The 22,459-nt window shown below is 41.6% G+C and overlaps 1 protein-coding gene across 8 annotated transcripts in view; it reads left to right on the top strand.

Moving 5' to 3' along the window:
• The window catches only part of LOC131459187 (A-kinase anchor protein 13), an 88,610-nt gene that overhangs the window by 21,895 nt on the left and 44,256 nt on the right, over nucleotides 1-22,459 (top strand). For 7 of the 8 annotated variants that reach the window (XM_058628682.1, XM_058628681.1, XM_058628680.1 and 4 more), the window contains exons 3-9: nucleotides 1,154-1,307; nucleotides 3,358-3,515; nucleotides 3,986-4,157; nucleotides 8,108-8,291; nucleotides 9,740-9,929; nucleotides 10,196-12,290; nucleotides 13,563-13,648. In XM_058628682.1, coding sequence (XP_058484665.1) covers nucleotides 1,154-1,307; nucleotides 3,358-3,515; nucleotides 3,986-4,157; nucleotides 8,108-8,291; nucleotides 9,740-9,929; nucleotides 10,196-12,290; nucleotides 13,563-13,648 — 3,039 coding nt within the window. Of the gene's footprint in view, nucleotides 1-1,153; nucleotides 1,308-3,357; nucleotides 3,516-3,985; nucleotides 4,158-8,107; nucleotides 8,292-9,739; nucleotides 9,930-10,195; nucleotides 12,291-13,562; nucleotides 13,649-18,356; nucleotides 18,526-22,459 lie in introns of those variants that run through there. The other variant, XM_058628685.1, reaches the window with a different exon arrangement.

Below are 22,459 nucleotides of genomic sequence, written 5' to 3'. Positions count from 1 at the left end.
ATGCTTCCAACAGTGGAGGGATTTTACTCCTGATTAGGGCTCAGTTCAATGTTGCCTGCTAAAATCCTAGGGATTAATCTGTGTTGGTTTGTGGGAGGATCTGGTGGTGGACATTTTCAGTGTGGCTCTGGAGGTGGACGTGAATCCTGAGAGCAAGATGACTGTGGACTGTGCGTCTTGCTGTTGAACACACAGCAACTTTCTGCTTTCTGCTCTTCAATTTATTCCATGCATGTTCAAATGTCTCATCAAAGTGTTGCTGGTCTTTGCATCAGTATCCTTTTTAGATGCAGTGTTCTTTCTCATTTAGCGGCATCTGCTTCTTACTGGAATTTTAACAAGTGCGAACCAAGAGGGCCTTTTATTCTTTTTCATTAAATGACATAAAACTAATGCGCTTGTTAAACAAAAAACAGATACAGCTGGTAGTTAGGCTTCTCACAATTATCATGTAATCATGGGACTGTAATTATTTGTTTTCATCTCATATTGTGTTTTCATTCAGTGTCATTTTCATTGAGCTTACATATAGAAACAGCTGGATCAAGCAGAAATCTTGTTTTCAATGGGGTCGTCTGGCTGTGCTCAGCTTTAAAAGTACATAACAGGAGGTTTGGAGCAACCGAGTGAAACAATCTTGAAGTGCATCGCGAGACGGACATGAGCATCTGGATGAGTTACTTACACGTCTGTGTGAACATGTTGCTTTTTAGCCAAATAGTCAATAACCCCTTCTTGGCTTTGCTAAAAAAAACGCTGGCAGTCAAAAACGACAATATCACAGATCAACAAAAATACATTTCAGGACCTACCACCCCAGCCAATTTGATTGGTCTGTAAATAGATATTGCCAAAGAAATGTCTTCAATACCAGTAAACAGCCCCTTTTTTCCTATCTCTATTTTGTTGAGGGTTATTGTATAAGGCATAAAATATACAATATTGTTTTAATTTATTGCTAGTATTTGTACGACAAATATTCATCAGAATTCAGACTTGCATGATTGTGACAGCCTATAGATAAATCTATAAACACCAGTCATGTCCCTATCTCTAAATATCTCTCTTTTTTTTTTCTTGCTCATTTGTTCATCTTGTGCTTTCTTTGTTTTCTTTTCTCATATTTCGTCTTTCTGTCTGTTGATCCATACAGGGCCAGTGTGTTCTCACGGTGCAGCTCGCCGATGAAGAGCTGGCTGCAGATGAGGAGGGCGTGGACTACTTCCTTCTGTTTGCTGGCAGCACACAAAGACACCTGACCAGCACCTTAAGGAGCAGTCATGACACCTTGCAGGCAGTGTGTCCCGGTAAACCACCCCACCCACACTTGGCTGACGGTTTCCCCGTCGCATCTAATTGATCTGTGGGAAGGCAGCTCCACCTACAGTATTGAATACACACTAAAAATCTATTTTAATTATACCCTCAAGTCATAGCTTTTATCTAACTATGTTTGACTGGGTAAATAAAATAAAAAAAGGATTATTGCAAACTTGCCGCGGATCAATAATATATAAAACCTACCACTTGGCATCCAGCTCTCCCTGACTCGCAGTGGATAAGTGGTAAATAAAGGATGGATGGATAACAACAGAGTTGAGATTCAGTCAGTGCCCTCCAAAAATATAATCATCCCTACGAAAAAGTAAAAAAAAATAAAAGGTGAGGTCAATACTGTGTAACAGTTCGCCGTACCAAAGCATCACCAAACACCGATGTTTTGAAATAGTTATTTTGTCTGCGAAAAGGATGGAGTCGTTCTGCCCTCACGTTACATACAAGGCAGGTCAAGAGTTATGGTAGTGGAGGAAGAAAGTCAAAGTTATAAATGATTCATCCTCTGCCACCACCACTGTCCACGTTTTAAACTAATGTTGTGTTTTGGAGAGAGAAAAATCACCCCACTTTAGGTTTTATTGAGCCTGGCTCGTTCATCACTCCTCCGGGAGCACATCCCACTTTAAGCCAGGGCCTTTACTCAGAGATACTCCGAGTATATAAGCAACAACAGGCAGCAGTCAGAGTGAGGGTCAAAAGGCACTGCGCACAGAACATTTAATGTTGACAATTATTACTTCCTATTTGTGATTTGTGACGTAAGCATGGATGTGATAGCCAGATGTCCCAACGGCACAATAATATAACGGCGGGACCAAGTAAATAGACTCTCTTGAACCGTTTGTTTTCATCAAGTGTCTGAACTGTAGACAGGAAAAAAGAAGGCAGACTATGATAAACTGTGTTATCTTGTTAAGAGCTCGACTGAATTACCGCCGTCTGAATGGGGAGGGGGTTGGAAGGAGGTGTGGCGGCTAACAGATTAGCTCTGCCTCGCTGCTTCCTCCAAGAGGCCGATCCTGTGACCGGCCATGAAGTTGCCGGAGATAGATTTTTCACGTGGCCGAGGAAACTTGCTACAGATACTTTGAATTAGTACATGATCTCAGAACGGGGATGCCCCTGAGCACAGAACTTTCAACCTTTTGTATTCGCTGAGTTTCTGAGACCTGGTAAACAATGGGAAGTTGTGTTAAATAAATGGCTCTGATGTGGGAATCATTTTACAGATCCACATCCTGCATTAGTGGACGGATGAATTCTGTCTCACACTTGGCATGGAAGTAGATTAAGATGCTATAAATTAGGAGTCGTCACCAAGCGCCGCATTCATTTACAGTACAGTTATTAGAGCCTTTGTTACCTGATAGCTGTGCTTTGACATTGGCCCTGTATGAAGGCTACATTCCTCCTGTTATGACAACTCAAACCCATCTGTATAATCTTTCCTTTCACTATAACAAGTGTTAATTTGTCTGTAAGTCATCTTTGATTTGTGACGGCTGAATGTATATTAGTGGGATGAATTTAAATATAAATACATTTAAAATACTGCGATTTATTTGCATTAATATGGTTTAATTATTAGGATCTGAATCAGCAGTGCAAGTACTGTAATAGTTTTTCATATTGCACATTCTGAATTTGTGATTTCATGGGTTTCACATGATGTTTGTGTGCTTTGACTGTACAATTATATTATTACATTACATAAAGATAGATTTCATTGGCCAATCTTATGGAGTTTTTTGATGTAGTTATCATGAAAGGAAGGGATCTCAACATTGATTGATTTGTCCTATGTCACATTTTGTATAATCTTTATTACAAGCACTCATTGTGTGCAGTAAAAGTTCATATTGCAATGCACCTAAAAGCCAGTAAATGGTGACTTATTTTTTATTTACACAGCTAGGCTGATAATAGACTATATCTCGTTTATATGTCTGTTTATTCTGTTCACTTATCATTCCTCTCTTCCTGTCTCCGTGTCTCCTTCCTCCTCTTATTGTCTTGTAGCCCATGACTGCTGTGAGGAGGTGCTGGTCACCCTATGTTCTGTCATCCAAGTTGCACCCGAGGCATCCGAGGACCCGTGTCTGGTGCGTGTGGCTAAGCTGTCCGAGCATCAATTTACCTTTGTCCAGGATTTGGCGTTTGACGTGGCCCAGTTCCTGGTGAGCAACAAGACAAGTCATTTACATTTGTTACATTCGCTGTGAAATAACCACAGACTTGTCACAGAGCAGGGGAAAGAGGTTGCCAAGGGATACACCAATGCAAGTGGAGTGACAGGATTGCAAAAGATTACAATGTGACTGGGCCTTGGTATTCAGTATATGAATTTATCTTTTGTTTTTGTCCCATAGAAAATAGATATTTAGTTATTTTTCCAGAAAAGGGGGACAAGAGAAAATGTGTACCATGCACTCAGACTTAAGAGCTTCTAATGGAGCACATTTTCTTTTCGCTAATTGAAAAAGAAGATTTGTTTTTTCAAAATAGAGCATTCATGATGAAGCTTAGAATAATGTAGTTGTGTCCCCTTTATGTTCTAAAATGTAGCCATTTGGGTTAGTGCTCTTATGCTGAGCACATTAAACTGAGTGTGTCCAGTAGACTAAGCCTTGGCCCCCCCCCCATACAGGTGAGCACGGCAGGCCGGACTGATGCCCTCGATGGAGCGCTGCTGCTAGACGAGTGTCAGATTCCGCTGCAGGAGTGCGAGCGTCTCGACGAGAACCTGGCACTGGCCCTCCAACATTTGGTACTGCCACCAGGATGGAGCTTACTGGGAAACAAACTGAACAACAGCATTGGTGAGACTGGGCGGGGGGGGGGGGGGGGGGGGCAATAGCTTGACTGTAAGAGGATATATCTGTGCTGATGCTGAGATAACCTCTGGTGTGATATAGTGCCGTATGAATAAAACTGACTTGACTTGATTCAGAGCCATACTTATACAGCACACAATGACACACAGGGGGACAACTGCCTGCTTGATGTGCACCAAACATCTCTGGTGGCTAATTTATGTGTTGTACTCTCAAACGCTGCCAGCATTACCAGTGACAGAGTGGAACTGAACACATTTTACACTGACAGTGGAAGCACTGATGTCAATCATGGTCAAATAAACACAGAGGAAGCCATGTAAGGTAGTAAGACGTCAAACCCGCAAGACACAACTGTGTTGAAAAACTATATATTGTAGATTAAAATCTTGATGACTGCATATTCAATATGCAAGCACATTAGTGGGATCTCCTGCACATATTATATAGTAATAGCAGTTGCTAATACAATCCTTGACACACATTACAGTGTCATACGCCAGTTTATAAATGAAGTGCCTCCACCGTGGAGGCCTGGGCCACAATGGATGCGTGAGCAGCATGTCTGTTTGTGCTTTTTGTTTTTAAAGATGCTGCCCATGAGACTTAAGTGAGTCATGTTCCTCCTTTTTCTCTCGCTAGAATCACCCAAAATGCTGATTATTTGAACTGAAGCAAGACCCATGTCTGATGCGCTTTAACAACACCCGGGCAATTCCTGGTGTAAAGACCTTAGCTCTGCATATTTGACCAATACATAAAAATCACTTAGTTGTGACAAGATACTGGAAGCCAAAGGAATATCTTAAAATGTCTTACACAATGGGAATATTTATTTCATTTCAACAGCTGAAATGTCAATGTATGTTGCTGTAGCCGAGGCTATATCTGATTGAGATGGAGTGAGAAATGTAATTACAAGTCAAGGCTATAGCTGTGACATAAACATTACCATAGTGAATTCACAAAAGCACTTAATGCTGATGGTTTTCCTTTTACGAGTTTCTGGTGCCAGTGGAGGTTATCTGCTTCTTTTCAATAAAGCACACGTCGCACAACCATTACAGTGAAGGAAAATAAAATACAGCAAGGCCATCACATGGGAGTTATTCAGCTATGAGATAATGCAAAATAAGTTACTTGGATGCAACTCTTATTGTATAACTAAAGCCCTGCATCGCAGTATAAATAAAAGATTGAAAAACGTTGTGACTGACCACATATATTACATCCATTTAGTGTATGGTGGGATGATAGTAACACTGCTGCAAATTATGTTTAGAATAAACCCAATATTATGTAGGAGAAATAGCAAACATTGACTTTTTATTTAGTGAATTAATCTTAATCTTAATCTAATCTTAATTTTTCCTTCTTGCTCAGTGGTTATTATGATCTCCCTCTGTTACAAATGAGGCCAGTGACATCTGAGTTGTTGATATTTGCATGAAAACGTGACTCCTCACCTGGCTCTGGCGTTAGTGTTTAAACTGAGTTGTGTAGCAATGTGCTGCAGTGAAGCCACGCAGCAGTTGAGCTGGATAAAAATAGGCTATGCTAAGCCAAAGACACATACATCTTTATTGAATTCAAAGTGCCAATTTTTCTGCCGCCATTGACTCTGATTACTTTAATCAGTTAAAGAAAGCAAAACGAGCGGATGTGGATGATAACCTCTTCATAGTAATTGCACTCTGCGAAGCAGCGTAAACAAGACTGTTGGGAGTAGTTAGAGCACTGCCGCTGCCTCTAGCTGTTGTGAAGATAATAGCTTACGGTGTAAGTCTTATGTGAGTATTAAACCAAAACAGCAGCGTTTTAGACCTAAGAGGCAAAAAAAAGAGCAGCAGCAGTTTAGTCGGTGTACAGTGGATACTAAAAGTCTGCAAATCATTTATTAATTTCTGGTTTGGGTCCTGGAAGGAAGTCATCAAATCCGATTTTCAGCAATGAACTCCCTCCTGATTTAGAGAAGATCCACTGTTGTGAGAAGTGTTTTATTTAGAAATGGATACACACACACACACACACACACACACTCAGGCTCACTTACTCATGCACTCTGGCTACTTTGCCCTGAAGTCTGTTGTCATGTTGTTGATGTGGAAGGCAGCTTCCAGCTGTGGTGAGTGATGTGCGCTCTAATAGGCTCTGCTTCACAATATGTCAACGCTTCAATACAGGACGCTCGGCTACAGTGAACCGAGGGGAAGAGGAGTGCAAGTCTGCTCTCCATTTATCAGATCTGTCAGATGATGGATTGCAGCAGACTGCAGGTGGAGGTGACGGTGGTTTATCTCAGTCATCCTTCAAGCTGTGGCCAAGCAGCAGCAGTCACTGATCTCACTACAGCCAGCCATTTATTGTCAAAGGATTTTTTCTTTCTTTCTTTTTTTTTTTGCATAAAATGAAGAAGAAATCCCTTTTAATTTCCCAGTTTTTGACTTTTGTGTCTGTCCAATTACCTGTTGGTTTTGTTAATAAGAATAATATATGTGTTTAATGGACTCTGAATGTGAGCATTGAGCTTAACTCAGCGTATAAAGCACATAGCTCAATGCATTTAAGGCACGTTCAAATCCAGTTTTATTAGTTCAACCCATGGACAAAAATGTTGCTGTGAGATTTACATGGCTCATAAGATTAGAAGTACTTAGCCATACAAAAAAATGCCTGTTATGGCAGTGGGTTTTGAGGAACCATTAGCAAACGGTAATTCAAAAGGCATTTCCTACTGCTGTTTGGCACTTCACATTCCAGTTCAGCATAGTTTAGCCAAGTGGAGGATTACATTTGACAAATTAGCTTCAGCTTCATCAGGGCAGACTGGCTCACTATAAATATAGTGAAACCTCCCATCAGCTGGGACGACCAGTGTTGGAACTTTTGCCTTATTGATTATTGTGGTTCTAATAACTATGAAATTAATTTGGGTTTTCAGACCCCACCACTGTTCGGTTGCAGATTTCCATGCCGTTTTACAACGTTCAGGTTGTTTAAATCTGCAAAATCAAGATGGAAGATGGAACTTCCTGCCTAAGTGGAAAAACATGATTCTGTTTCTTGTTTCAAATCATTTTTAATGGACACGGATGGAAGAGAAATTCTCTGCTCATAGGCAGGGACGACTAACGGCAAAAGTGTAAAACACAATCTTCAGAATAAATAACTGTGAAGAGACACTGTCCAGACAAATCACAATTCAACATCCGTGCTGTGGATCATATCTTTTGTTGCTGCTGTTATACAGTAAATAACCTAGTGTGGTTTGGCAAACGAGAGCATCCTGTGTGCAATACTATTCACTCTGTGCTTACTGAAGATCATTTTACAATCAACAGGTTATTTTTGTAGCTGTTTATGTCCTACTTGTCACTGTGAGGCAACCATTTATTGAAAGCAATATTGCAGCACACAAATCTAAGACGAGAGGATTTCTGGAATAACCCATAGAAATTCAACTTGGCTGTAATTCTGAAGTGGACGACAACTGAAGTAAAATGAACGTGTGCGTTTGTCCACAAATCTCTGTTACTGTCTGTGTGGACGTGCTGTTTGTAGTGTTAGGAGTTAGACTGATAAATGGGGCCAATAATGGACTTAAATTTGGGTTGGAGTCGAGTTTCTCCTGAAATTAGATGCTTCCTCAGAAATGACGGTGCTGACCTTCATACACATGCACTACTGTTAAAGAGACAAGTTGGGATTTTATTAGCCTTTATGTGGGCAAGGATCAATTGTTTGTGGGCTCACAATGGATCTTGTACTGAATAAATGGGCAGTAGTGTTGCCAAGCTGCGGTGAGTGATAGCACCCCTGGCTACCAGGACTGCTGCACTCCCCTGTCTTTCTCTGCTCCTTCCCTCATTTGTTGTTTTCGTTTTCTGTTACTGGACTGACCATCAGTGCGCTCTCTCTCTCTCTCTCTTCCTCAGATCTGCATCCCCAGGAGACTCTGCTGCATTTCTCAGCTCGTCGAGGTCTTTTTCGGGTTACACACTTCTTGCTGCAGCAGCCTGGAGCAAGAGAGGCCCTGGGATTAGCCAACAGACAAGGCCAAACTCCGTCCACCATTGCTGCTTTACGAGGACATGAACGTCTCCGTGAACTCCTGACAAAGTACGCCCCCAAATGTTTTGTTGCAGTCGAAAGGTTGTAAAACAACACAACAAAATAGTGGATTTCATTTGTTCTCAATTTAATAATGCTTTAAAGGCAAAGTAAGTACAGTATCCAAAGGTAATGACAAAATGCCTTAACTGTAAAAAGAAGGGAAAAAGTGTTTTGCGTTCCACAGGATGCTTAGTTGCAGATGAAACAGCTGAGAGTTTTAGTGAACATTGCCCTCTTCTTTGTGCAAACACTTTCATGTCAATATATCAGAGGGTAGATGGCGTGTTTCCTCCAGGACCTCTGAGGCAAAACAGTTTGTCTGCTGTCAACATGGAACAATGGAAGTATCTAGAGAGCATCGCCGCAAAGCCACACTGCAGCCTAGCTTGGCACTTTCAGTTGCACTTAGATAGTTGTCGGGGAAATTGAAAAGTTGTGGGCTGCCAGTATTGTTGGAGCATGATTGATGGATGGAAATCTATTTTTCAACACAAAAAGCCTTAGTTACAACTTCTGGTTCTGCTGACCTCTCTTCAATATGTCACTGTGTGCAACTGTAATCCAAATGAACTGCAGTGTTGTCTCTCTCTGGTTTAATGGCAAGGGGATTTATGTGTTTTGTTTGGAGTTGTCAGGTTTTATCCCGAATAATGCCCTTCTCTCTGACTGACTAGTGAGGTCAAATTCTTCCTCATCCTTTTATAGAGAAACCTTAAACTACGGGAGAAAGAGCTGCTCTTGGTGAATGAACTGAGACATGCTTTAAAGAGGGAAATGGACCCCGTTTATATCTTCTTAGCACTACACTTATCTGCTGCAGAATAGTTTTCACTTAACTCAAAATGAAGATGCCACAAGCTGAAAGACAGCCACCACTTAGTGTGCGTGCTCATTGCCAAGCGTGCACTTGAGCTGCTTTACAACTTACAGCTCTCTCTTTATGTGTTGGTAATTACATTTCCTCCATGAAAAGTGAAGTCACTTGCAGCCGGGCCAGTGACCTCAGCTCCCGGGCCTCACAGCTAAAGCAGTCCCACCCAGGATTGTGCAAACATATCTACTTTGTCTTCCCATTTACAGCACTGTCCTTATGAGTAACAACCCTGCACATACTTACACTTTCAACACTCAAAGAAAACACAGCAGGGAGAGGTTTTCTGAAAAGCTGATTGATACAGAGCTGTATACATAGACTTTTACTCAGTTTACCACTAAAAAAAGGACGTTATTTATTTTTTTGACTGGCAACATTTGATAGTACCTAAAAGGCTAGAATTGTTGTAAAATAACTACCACAGCATTTGACTGTACTCTCCCACTCAGGGGTGGATCATGTGGATTATTCAGGCAAAAGCAATCAGCTGACATCACGGTTAAACCCCTCTCTGAAAAGCTGTGCAGTGTTATGTTAGCCAATCATGTTCTCAATGATCTAAGTGTCTGCTTCACAACAGGGCTGACACGGACACAGAGAAAGGCACTAAGGGTGTCCACCGGGTCCCTTCAGACGCCCGGGTAATTTGCCATCTACCCAGACTGAACACACATTCTCTGACACTAAGAATTCACCCTGGTCACGAACTTCCAACCCTTCAGAAGAGCGTGGAGCAGCTGCTGCACCTGATATGCCATCTCCATGCCAAGGTGAGTCACACCACCCTGCCCTTTTAACACACTATCTCTCTGCACATTGGCTCCATCCCGGAGCTTTGCTACCATTAAACATTGTTGGGTTGTTTCGTCTCTTCACTGCCCTCCTTGTTTTAACCTTCAAACTTAGTGTGTATAACCGGTGGAACACCTTATGTTATCACTGAGTTGGCGATTGATAAGAACTAGGGAGCAGCTCTGTTGGTTTCGTAGAGGAAAAAAGCTAACATTTATCCCCCCTCCTTTTTTATATCCTGCAGGGAGTTTCTGCACTGGAGCTGCAGTTTGATTGTCTGCACACATCAGCTGAATGCTGTGATGGTTTGGAGACAGAGATAACCTGTGTGGGGGATCTACAGCAACCTGCAACAGCATTGAAGTGCTCGGCTACATCAGCTGAAGGCAGCTGGGCTCCAGACTACCTGGTGGAAAGCGGCAGTGCTGATTTAGGACACAGTGAGTCTGGAAATACAGAGAAGAAAGACTGGAGGTTTTCTGTGAGTACTCCAACATCAGGAGTATGCCCTGAGGAGTGTGTCTTCGGCTCCACAGAGGAACCGGTATGTTTTAGTTCAAACACACAGAGAGATAACTGCCAAACTCAAGAGGAGGGAAGAGAGCAGCCTGTTGTTTCCACCCAGAGTTTGAGTTTATGTCACAGGAGTGAAGGAGCTCAGAGTGAGGCAGAAAGGACAAACCTCACTGTGGGAATCCCACCACCTACAGACTGTGGTAAACAGGCAGTGGAAACTGATAAAGGAGAGGCTGTGATCCAGGAAGGACAGGAGGCCACAAAGGGAGAGGAAAGATCGGAGCCTGAAGAAGAGCAAAGGGGAGTCAAGGGGAGGGAGGTGGAGGAGGAGTCTCACTCAGAGTCAATAACACTCCCGAGGGACACGAAAGCGTCACTCATGGGCCTGTCCTTGTCGTCAGAGAGTTTAGAGGTGTCTGACAACTCTGACTCTGTAATGAAGGACTGCTCTCAGGAAGAGGACACTGTTCGGGATGAGGAGGAGGAGATGAAACTTTGTGAGGAACTCTGTGATCGACTATCTTCAGATGAGGAGCAGACAGAGAATGAAGGGTTAAGTGATCTTGTACCATCCTCAAGGGACCACCCCAGCCCATCGCTGATAGACTGCAGTGATGTAATAGAGCAGCCTGAATCTGCTTTATCACAACTCCTGATAGAAGGCCTCCACAAGCGGGAACCTCCACCAGACATGAGCAGCCTGGAACAAAACCAGGAAACAGCTGGTAGGGATTACGCTACAGCGCAGCAGCAGCAGCAGGGCTTGGCTCCATTAACAAATTCTGGAAATTGTATTGGAACAGCAAACGTTGCAGAGCTAGATGGTCAGCCTTCTGGCTACAGTATAGAAAACGCTGCTTTGTTTATGGATGAATCTGACCACACAGCAGATGATTGGACCGTTGGTGACTCAATTGAAGATACTCGGATTGATGAAGTTGATTATGAGCAATCACCTGACATTATGGCCAGCTCTGGTAAGAGGCATGCTGATGGCCTTTCCAGTGATGATGAGGGCAGTTTCCAATCAGTTGGAAGCTCCTCAACAGAAATATTCCACACCACTAAGGATGATATGGCAATGCAGGAGCAGGATTTGATTCAGTCTAAAATAGCAGAACTGTCCTCAGCAGGATCGATGATGGAGGAATCAAGTGATATAAAGCCTGTTGAAAGTGAAGAGTGTATGCCCACTGTGAATGCAGGGCTCCTGTTGGAGCCTGCTTCTGACATTGTAGTGACATCAGTGGGACGCAGCCAGACTGGCTCTGAGCCTGAATCACAGCTACCACCATGTCCTCATATAGTAGATGATTTAAATCCTGAGAGGACAGGAGAGAACCTTGTCCCAAAAGTTTTCAATGAGGATCCTTCATTAGATCCTGAGCTGTCAGAGAATGAGGTCGGCTGTGACCTGAATGCAGATATTGGGCATTCAGCATCAGAGGTCACATCTGGGGTGACCTGTACTGTACCATTTAAGGATGATTCTCAGTCAGTAGAGACCTGTGATAAAGTTGTGGTGGCCTCAGGAGAAGAAAGTGGACCTGTGCAATATGTGCAACAACCACAGGAACACAATCATTTACAAATGACAGCAGATGAAAGGTCACCTGATGAGGGATTAAGTCACCCAGGGAATCAGATCTGTGTCCCTTCATCTACAAATGCAACTCAGCTTTCAGTGCACAGTGCAGAAGTAGAGCCACCATCTCCAAACAATGAAGAATCCAGTAAATACTTTGAAAATAATGTGACTGAAATGCCACAGAAGCTTGACACAGTGGATGGAGCCTGGGAAAGTAACAGCAGTGCAGTTCAAGGTGGGCAAACGCTGATTTTATTCCTATCTCAGATTTATTCTTGTGCTACACACTGACATACATCACAGCTCGTCAAAGTCTTGCTCTGATAAAATATGCTACATCAGATTCTGTCTTCTGGTGATGAATGGCAATAGCACGACAAAGCTAAACATAATGTCGCCCACTGTAATTGTGCTTTGCCATTGTAGGACATTCTGTTGTGATATATAGCTGTTGTTTTTATTCGAAAATATATTCTTTTAAAACACTTTCTTTAAAATATGATGGTAACAATTTCGCTGCATCCGTTTATCTGGAGACTGTAGAACACATGGTGAAATGTAATTCAACAGGAACTACTGAGTCGTTTTGTAGTTTTGGTGCCTTCGGCTATGTATTCTCTGACGGAATTTCTCTTTAGAGTTACGTGCTCCCTGTTTTAGGTTCACTCCCATGCACATATGCACACACTACAGTACACAGTATGTTAGCAGGCAAACTCACAATACCAGTGAATGTAACCATGTCTTAGACCCATAGCCTGTACACAAAATACTGTACTCACACCAGCTGATGTGAGCATGGAGCAGGAGCTAAGACCTACACAGTCTCTCCTCTCTGTAAACTTCCAGCATTCCTCTGTCGGCAATCTTAACTAATCAGGAAGAAATTGCACTGGGCTAGAGTCCATTAAAGAGAGGTCAGTGTCAAGAATGACACTGTGTCACACATACAGAAGTGTCATTATAAATAAAGAGGATATGTTTACAGCCTAGCAGTGGTCCAGCATCAGGTCGTCAGGTACCATCATGAGTGTGTCAGAAACAAGCTCTCTGCTGTTCCACTATGATTCTAGTGGATGCATCAAAAAACTGACCCAAATTCAAGGTAGATAGAGAGGTTGTATCTGAGGAATTTCCACTCCCTCCAAAAATAAATTGGGTCATGTTTGTTTAAGCAGCATATCAAGACAGATTCCTTCCAATTGGTCTCAGATAATTATACAGCATCATCACAGGACAGTGTGATTTCTGGTTCCATAATCAAAAAATGACAAATGAATTGACATTAAAATAATTTCCCCAGCGAGAAATTGAAATCAAGTTTTTAGTCATCAATAAATGGCGAAAGAACCAAATCTGCCACGTCATTCTTCTTCTTTTCATTAGTCTGTCTCATCAAAGTGTCTGCAGTGACAATGGACAAGTCTCAATTCCTTTCACCATGAGCACTGTGGTTTGAAGGCTTTGCCTCTGGAGTGATTGCATGTTGTTGTGTTCATTTCTCCAGTGGTAGATGTCATCAAGTCTGAAGATGGTGTAATTGCTGCAGGGGAGGAAGAAAACCGCACAGCAGAGGAAACCAACTTCTCCACGGTAAGCTTTGACTCTCCACTGAGGTCGTCAGCTATCGGGCCCTGCTTTGTTGTCATCGTGGCTTAGACGAGCACAAATTCGAGATGAGTCATTGTTTACCAAAGCCTGAAAACATGCCTCGAGCACTAAGATGGGAACACACAGTTAACCCGTTTCGTGAGCTGTTGTATGACCTCAGGTGAAATGGGGCGTGAATGTGTGTGTGCGCGCGTGTCTGTCTATGTGCCTTTGTACTGACATTTTGACATGAATATTTGCTGCACCTGAACCTTTCCATGGGGTTTCAACAGTGGCACATGGTGTATGTGGTATGCTAGGGAGAAAGCTAATGCTAAACAATAGCAACATGGATGCTAGCAGGCATGGTTGGGTGATAAAACAATAACAGTAATTATTGCAATGGTTTCATATATCCCAATATAATGTTCATTGATGATGTAAACACACGAGATAACACAATAGCATTGCTTCAAATAGTTTACCTTAGATTTGAAAAGATCAGACCATTGTAGGGCTGTGCGATTTGACCAGTGTTAGAGAAACGAGGTTTGCATCATAAATTCAGGACAAAGAAGAACATACACGTCGTACAGTAACATTTCATATTCTTAAGGGTGAAAAAGAAAAACAAAACACCACACACTTTAAATATTGGGAAAAACAAAACAGAAGACACGTTCACTATAATATACCGGGGACCCTGGGTCTTTTTTGTTTGTTAGGTCTGGCAGGTAAAGCATTGCTGAGCTACAAAACAGGTAAACTATTAGTTAAACCTCTATTTTAGACATCATTTAGAATAATGAAATGTGCACCCATTGACTGCAGGATTTATTCAGCAGATACAATGTGGAGGACTATACTGGTTCTAGTCCGGCGCTCACTCAATGTGGGTGTGACTGATTTTCTGAATTTGCGTAACAACTCTGTTATTCTGCATCCTGTTACTATTGTCAGACTGCAGGAAAACATGCATCTTGATATATGACAAAGTTAAACCTGAAAAAAAAGTCGACTGGCTCCTATTTGTTTCTAGTTTGCTCAGATGTGCCGCTGTACTGTATGTATTGGATAGTAGAAACTTAAGGGTACAATTTATCAGGCTTTTTATGCTTTTCGAGATACTTTGTCATGCATTTATCATTGATTGTTGTATGTAGCTATAGGGAACTCTGGCTATTTTTGCAATAAAGATGTGAAGAACATTTTCTTAAATTATGGGGAATAATAGAAGGGAGGATTTGCTGAGAAGAAGATTGAGAGATTTGCAGGACGTTAAGGATGTCTGAAACACTCTCTGTCTGAGTTAAGCTTAGTCAGCTTTTCTTGTAATTTTGGTCAGTGCAATCATTCAGCAAGGCGTATATTTCCTGCTGGGGTGTCCTTTGACTTTTCGATTTGCTTCATTATTAAATCCAACACAATCGCCCCACCTCATCCTGTAGGAGTCATGTTAGGCTGTTCATTTTCCCATTCTACAGTGAGCACATGGATGTGATTTCAGACTTTACTCTGAAATGTTGCTGACAGACAGATTCCTCCGCAGCCATAGACTGGAGTTCTCTGCTTATTCCTGGATTGTGGTCTGGGCCAGTTGCTTATTCTGAATGCCAGATGTTTGGGTGCACTGTGAAGAATGGCAGTATTGCCAGCAGAGGGCAATGTAGCATCAGTGGCGTCACTGGAGCTTGCCCTGTTGACCACAGTGAGAATGTGCATTTTGGTCCTGTTAAAATCTCATGTCGTTTTTAGAATGAGCAGCGCTGAGGCATGTTGGTGGGGAACACACTACATGTGTGACTTATTTATAATAGTACAATTTAATTTGATTTAAACTGTTGAGCAATTATAATTAAAACACATTGTAAAATCAAATTCAACAAAGAAAACAGTGTATGCATAGGCCATTGTTGTTGCAGGCATTTTTAAAAGCCATAAATGTAAGTAATCAAATTAATGATGGCTGCATTCCATTTACCTTTCTCAATTTCATGGTGTACACTGTCACACTCTCCTGGCCTAGATGATCTGAACAGGGCTATCGATAACATTATCTCCAACACTTTGCTTTTCCTGCCAGTACATGTCAAAATGTCTGCTGTGAATAAAAAAAGAAGCCCGGTAGTGAATTATTGCCACAGCAGAGAATAAAAGTGACTGGATAACTGAATGTAAATGACAGCAACAACATCTCACTGCCTGAAATGACATGTAGGTTTAATGAAGTAATTAAAACCACAAAGAAGAGTGTTGCTGTTTTGACAAGATGTAAGCTGTTTAGACAGCAGATCATTTAGTCCTGGGTGATTCAGCAGGCGAGGTGACTGTGACTGCCTTTCATATTTGAGAATGGTGGATGTCGTCTTTAGAGAATGGACACAGCAGTCTCCAATTCACTTAAGAGCAGAAAAAACATGGTTCTCATGTGCAGCTGTGCATCCTGTCCATGTGCCAGAGTATAAAACACGAGCAAGAAATACTTCTTTCTTTCTTTCTTTTGATGAGATCTGTATAAACCATGCGACAGTGTCATAATGGAAAGTAATTATCGAGTGAAATGTGCTGCAGTCAGGAGCTGTTCAGCAAACACATTTGGGCACTGATGTAGATGTTTATTTATGTGGGGAGTGGCAGCGTTCACAGTCTCATTGTATAACACTGGTGAGGGTCGCAGTAGCTGTGCAAATGCTAGTAATATTTTAGGTAAATAACTCATCATCAAATGAGTGAGTTTCACAGTCCAAAGGCACAAACATAATAGTTCCAACAAGATACAGAGTTTGAGTATTTTTATGTATACTGTGTATATATATCTGTATATGTGTGTGTATATATATATATATATATATATATATATATATATATATATACATACACATATATATATATATGTGTATACATATATATATATATATGTATATACATATGTGTGTGTATATATATATATATATATATATACATGTACATACATTTGAAGCTGTATTTATGTTTGTGGTATTAAACCCCTTGTGCCATGTTATTATTAACCCGATTGTTCAGGCTCCCTCAGAAAGCGCTTGAAGATTCAAATAAACTTGTTATACTGTATATAGTCAGAATTGTGACGCATTGCAGGGAGATTGAACACGGTGTCATTTCTGATCTAATTCTGAAGTGGCGTCAAATCACCGGTGGAAACATCCGTTTCATGTTATTTGCAGACAACTGACTGTCTGGCTGTCGACGACTGAGAAATGTTGGTGGAATTATCTTTCAGAGGGAGACTGTGATTCAGTGTTGTTCATCAGAGGCTGAGGCAACGTGTACTCGCACGTGTGTGACTATAAAGTGTGTGTGCAGACACGTCAACATTTTTGGATGTATACTAAGCACTATTAGATAGATGGGGTTTTTTTCCACTCAAGAACAGTTCAAAGTGTATACTTTCTGTGCAAGATTGATTGCAGTGTCTCTCTGAACTACAAAACACCTGGTCCTCTGTGAAGGTCACAGTTTTGATTAGAGAGAGGGGTTTGATTTGTTTGTGGCTGCTGGGATTCATGGCTTTGTGATATTGGCCAGCTGTGGCCAGGAACTGATGTCACATCAGACCCTCATGTCAGGAGCAACCAAGTAACTGCAGGGACTGTTCACATGGATCTAGAGTAAATGTCATCCGCAGCTCAACTACACCATGTTGGATCCCTTAAACCGAGGAGTGTGTGATTGATTTGGGACATGGTGGAGATACAAATTCATCAGAACTCTATGATTTATCTCTGTTGTGTTTGGTCATAAATTATTGAAAGTGTAAGTGTGTTTTTTGTAAGGGAGCATAAGGGTACCCTAATACAATAGATCTGATGGATGACAATAACCAGGGGGCCGGAACACTTGCAGATGATTTAGTAAATCCTTGTCCAGGTGCTGTCCCGGAGACAGGGAGGTGGGCATTCCTCAACACTATTTAAGCAGCTTTTTTTTTTTATTGTGTGGCAATAGAAGCCATGATATGCAATATAAAACATCTTGTCATTTATTTTCCTTTATTGTACTTTGTTTTGCAGCATATAGTTCACCATCTGCGTGATGTGTTTATGTGAAAGAGGAAAGCATATATATCAGAAACCTTGAATATAAGTGAGAAATGATGACAAATTTTCCAAATTTATATAAAAATAAAATGGTGTGTTTAAGTGGAATGCTATCTATTGTTATTTAAATATTTCCTTCTGTAATTTTTGAATACACATCGCATTGTACATGCATTCTATTATGGTTAGCATCCTGGACAAATATAGACTGTTTTGTGAATCACTCGTTTTTAGACACCACCACATCCAGCTGGGGAGACATCGACTGAAAACGGTCCAATCGCAACCAGAAGGCTCTTTAGAGGGTGACTTTAAGTATATCCTCATCCAGCAGGGGGTGTTGAATCTCAGCGTCTCAGTGAACAGTGTCTAATATTAACTGAAGTAATAATGCCCTTCATTTGTCCGTCACACTGTGACAATGTAGTGATTTGGTTTTGTTCAAAGGATGTGTGAGTGTGAGGGAGACAATCACAGCCTCATTCAAAGCAAGAGAGAGAGTACAGAGAGAACAGAGGCATGAGTCAGGCAGAAGTTAAGAGGCGACAGAAGGAAAGGAAAAAGAGAGGGAGGGAGGGAAGGAGGGAGGGAAGAGCGCTGGAGTCTGGTAGAGGGCTGCCTCTGTGGCCAGATGTGAAGTTTAGCAGGCGGCTTCGGCTGTCCTCCACAGTGTCTCCCCTGGATTTTTACCTTCTGTTCATTAAATCTGCTCTGGATACTTAACGGAAAATGTATGAGCGACACAAGCGGAGATATAGTCTCTGTGCCAAAGGAGAGCGAGCTGTGGATGTGGTTTTGATTAAGGTACGGTCCCTGTCCGCATTTTTAAGCAAAGTTGCTTTGTGTTGTAATATAGTTCAGCTGCTGCAGTAATAACAGTTATTTTGACAGGCGCTGTGGAAACAGTTGTTAAGCGCATCGAACAAGTAAAAACTTGCGGGCAAAAGCAGGATATATACAATTTAAAAGTTGCAGTGAGTTCGAAATAATCTGTTACGGTGAATTAAGTCCATTAAATGGTATTTAATTAAGTTATCCATTAGCTTATGTGCCTTTCAGGTAGTTTTGAAAAGCTGGGTCAAACTTATTCTGAAAAATTGGGAAAGTGTGGAAAAAAAAAAAGTTCTTTTTGAAGTGAAACATAATCATAACTGTCACAAAGTGCTTCAATGTGCTTGGTAAACTTGTAGTTACTCCCTGGAAATGTTGTGACTGGTTTTGCTGTGTTGCTCTTCTATCAACAGCTGTGATTGCATGGTTGTTGATAGTGGCCTTCCAGACACAGAGTGCTGATTATTTTGGGGTGGAGTGTGTCTTTTTTTTTTTCTTCCTTTTTTTTGGGATCTGCACTGCTTGAGTATGCTGTAAGTGCCACCAAGACAGATGCCTGCACTCCATCCATCTCAGTGGAATAACTGTGTATGAAACTTAATGTGGCTTAGACAGTTTAAGGATCTTCACAGGGATTATTTGGTCAGCATAGTGAGTGCTTCCCTTACAAACTGCAAAGCTAAAACAGAATATTAAGTCCACGGATGATCTACTACAAAGTTAGTACCTCTGCCGCTCAAAGGTCCTGTTTCTGTACCGTAAACCTCTGTGTCAAACCATTTGAAGTGTTTGATGTAATCATTTTCTGAATGGATCTTTATTGCACCCGAAAACTATTTTTATCAACTCACAACAGTGAATGGCGCCCCTGTCAAAGCCGGTCTTCATCGCAAGTACAGCATTTTCGAACGAGGAAGCTAAAGAAGTGACAAAGTTACACAGGTGCAACTATTCATGAGTGAATGTCATGGCAGAAGCAGCAAAAAAAAATACTGAAGAGGGTTAAGAAGAGTGATAGAGTAAGAGGCCGGACAAGGGACAACACTGGTTCGGCTTTCAATCGCCGGTGTCCACTTTCGTTCTGCTAGTGAAGGGATACTCGACTGAGGGCGACCTGGCCCTGTTATTGTTGGACTTGTAATTGTAACTAGTTTGCTTGTCGTCTATCATCTAGTGTGTTTGAGTAGTTGTGTGTCAGGCCATGTCCATGTCATTTTGTCCTCTCATCCATCTCATTTATAAATCAAGTGACTCAAACAATGTGCATAAAATAAGCAATTGGTAATATAAGCCGGGTTGAAAACGCGAGCTACATAAACTAAAGCACTATCGTTCTTTTGTCGTTCTTCGGGGTTTGTTTCTAATAAATTGAAAATAAAACAGTGTAATCATATTTATATAAAATACTATAACATAGGCTCCTGTCCCTGGTCTGAAGACATGGTTGTGTGTACATTAGTCCTGCTTCAGAGTTCACAGACAGTTCCTGATAAAAGTTGGTTTATTTTGGTTTTCATAACCCCAGAATAAGCCTTTTATATGTGCGTTAGGTGAGGGTTTTTCTTTATGCAGGGTGCCATCTTATGCCACCATGTTTCTACAACATTGTTTCCGATATGCGAAGGCCACCGTAGTTACCTGACGTGTGTGAGATAGGGAGGAGTGAGCTTAGGGGTCCACAGACTGCATTAAATGTCACTCATTCTTACACGTTGGATCTTTAAGACATAAACACTGACTCACCACTTCATTATAATACGTCACCTGATCTAAAGGACACCCTCTGTCGTTTGGGCCATCACATTTACCTGAATCTACATGATGCACAACAGAGCGAACTGGGATGCGAGGACATATCTTGTATGAAGTGCATTGCTCTGGTGTATGCAACACCTCTCTTTAGTCTCTCGTCACTTTCTAAACTTGTGCGTGATGTCAGCCCCTCTTTTTACCCTGGGGAAGAAATGGCACGGATGTGTGTGTGTGTGTGTGTGTGTGTGTGTTGTAGATGTGAGTGAAAGAGAGAGAGAGAGAGAGGAAGAGGGAAAGTGAGAGAGATGGGATGGTGTGGGAAAAATGCAGCGCCAGGCTAACGGTTTCCTCTGGCCTCAGATGGAAACAGGCATTTGGCCAAGTGACTTCAATCCAACCAGCATTTCACATCCCAGCATCTCTCCTGGCTTTGAGTCACGAAACACATCATTACCTCGCTTACCAAGAACAGTAACTGTGAATTAGTGAAGTTAGCCTTTTACACTAACTACCATAGGACAACCACATATATAGGCATGTGTGGCTTCAGCACATATGTATACACTATTCAGAAAATAACATAAATCTCTAATTTGCTGTTTTTTATTTCCATCCAGAGTTCAAATCTAATTTGCTCTAATCTGCAACATTATCTGAGAATGATTCTAACGTCCACTTCACAAAACAAGTCTCATGTTGATTACAAAAACCACAGGACCTATATTTAGTTCATTATTATGTTTCCTTCACCCTGAAATGTTCCTCAGCAGAAAAACTTTCCTTGTCAGTTTTGCTGGTGCACCGTGCTTATCTGTGTAAAGGACGGTTAGTGGCAATGTTTTCAATTGAAAGATAACTTCAGAAGTGATTTTCTGTGTGCTTGTTTCCCGTCAAGGTGATTTGAATTCAGAGCATTTCTCAGGTGCAAGAGAGAATAGACTTGTCCTCAGGCCTGCCATTAGCCGCCCTCAGGGATCAAACTGGGTACACATACCTGCCTGGAAACAGTCATTCAGTCAGTCATGGCATCCTTCAATGCTGCGTAACCTCTCTGGCCGCCTGCCTGTTTAGAAACAAGGCAGCGGTCCAAATCCTGCCTGCTCCAGCATAGACTCACACTAGCCTGCCTTTTTATTTTTAAACCAGATGTGTTTTTACTGGGCACCGTTTGGATTCCCGCGACACTACAAATATGCACTGGGCTGTCCCGAGTCCAGGATACCAGCTTTCAGAGGGGGGATTGGTTCCTCATTCTCTGGCTGACTGACCTTGTTGCAGACCTGCTAACTGGCTGAAGCACTTGCTTAATGAATGTGTGGCTGGCTGGCTGGCTGGCTCACACCTTATACCATTTGGTTTGTATTGAACAAAACACATTTACCGCCACATTGATCTTACTATATTTCCAGCCCTGTTTATCTTTTTTCCCGAAGAGCTTATTTCAGGAAATATATATCCTTTATTTTACCAGGTTAAAAACCTGGCCAAGAAGGCAGCATACTAACATGGTCACACCTTTCAACAATACAAAGCACAGCATACCAGGAGTGCACAGGTGTGCAGCTCGATTAGTGACTGCCGGGTACCAGTCACTCCAAAATTACTGGTTGTCTTTATTACATTGTATTGTGAAGGTTATGCACAGTTGTTTTTTTTCTGTACTTCTTCACTTCACTGTTTTTATATGTTTATATATTAACATCTGTCCTCCGTTGCAAGAATGTCTGTTCACACTTGGCATTAAAATGCATTCTAGATCTATAAAATTTCCTGAAGTTTTACATGCATGCGCAGGAATGTTGCCAAATGCGTCCTCAAACCACCTCTGAATGTGCCTTCTGTGATGACACTTTCAAGACGGATTAGGAACGTTCAGACCTGTACTTTGCGTGGTTTGCCCATGACTGAATCACTCAGTATGGATGTGCATACCAGGTCTGACGGAGTCTATGTTTGCCAGCAGGAAAGTACACGGCATTGAGGCTGTAGGCTTTAGCTTTAGGTTAACAAGCCATAAAAACAGCTTCAACATGCTGTAATTGTATGCTGAAAAAAAGCATTTTAGCTGTGAAGGTCAGAGACACCAGTTCACGTCTTTAAAAAAAATAAATCACTGACACTGTATTTGAAAAAGTTGATGCTGGGTCTGAAATTG

This window comes from Solea solea, chromosome 5 (genome assembly GCF_958295425.1).
Source record: "Solea solea chromosome 5, fSolSol10.1, whole genome shotgun sequence".
In the NCBI taxonomy this organism is placed as follows: Eukaryota; Metazoa; Chordata; class Actinopteri; order Pleuronectiformes; family Soleidae; genus Solea; species Solea solea.
This window is presented reverse-complemented; position numbering and strand designations above follow the sequence as displayed.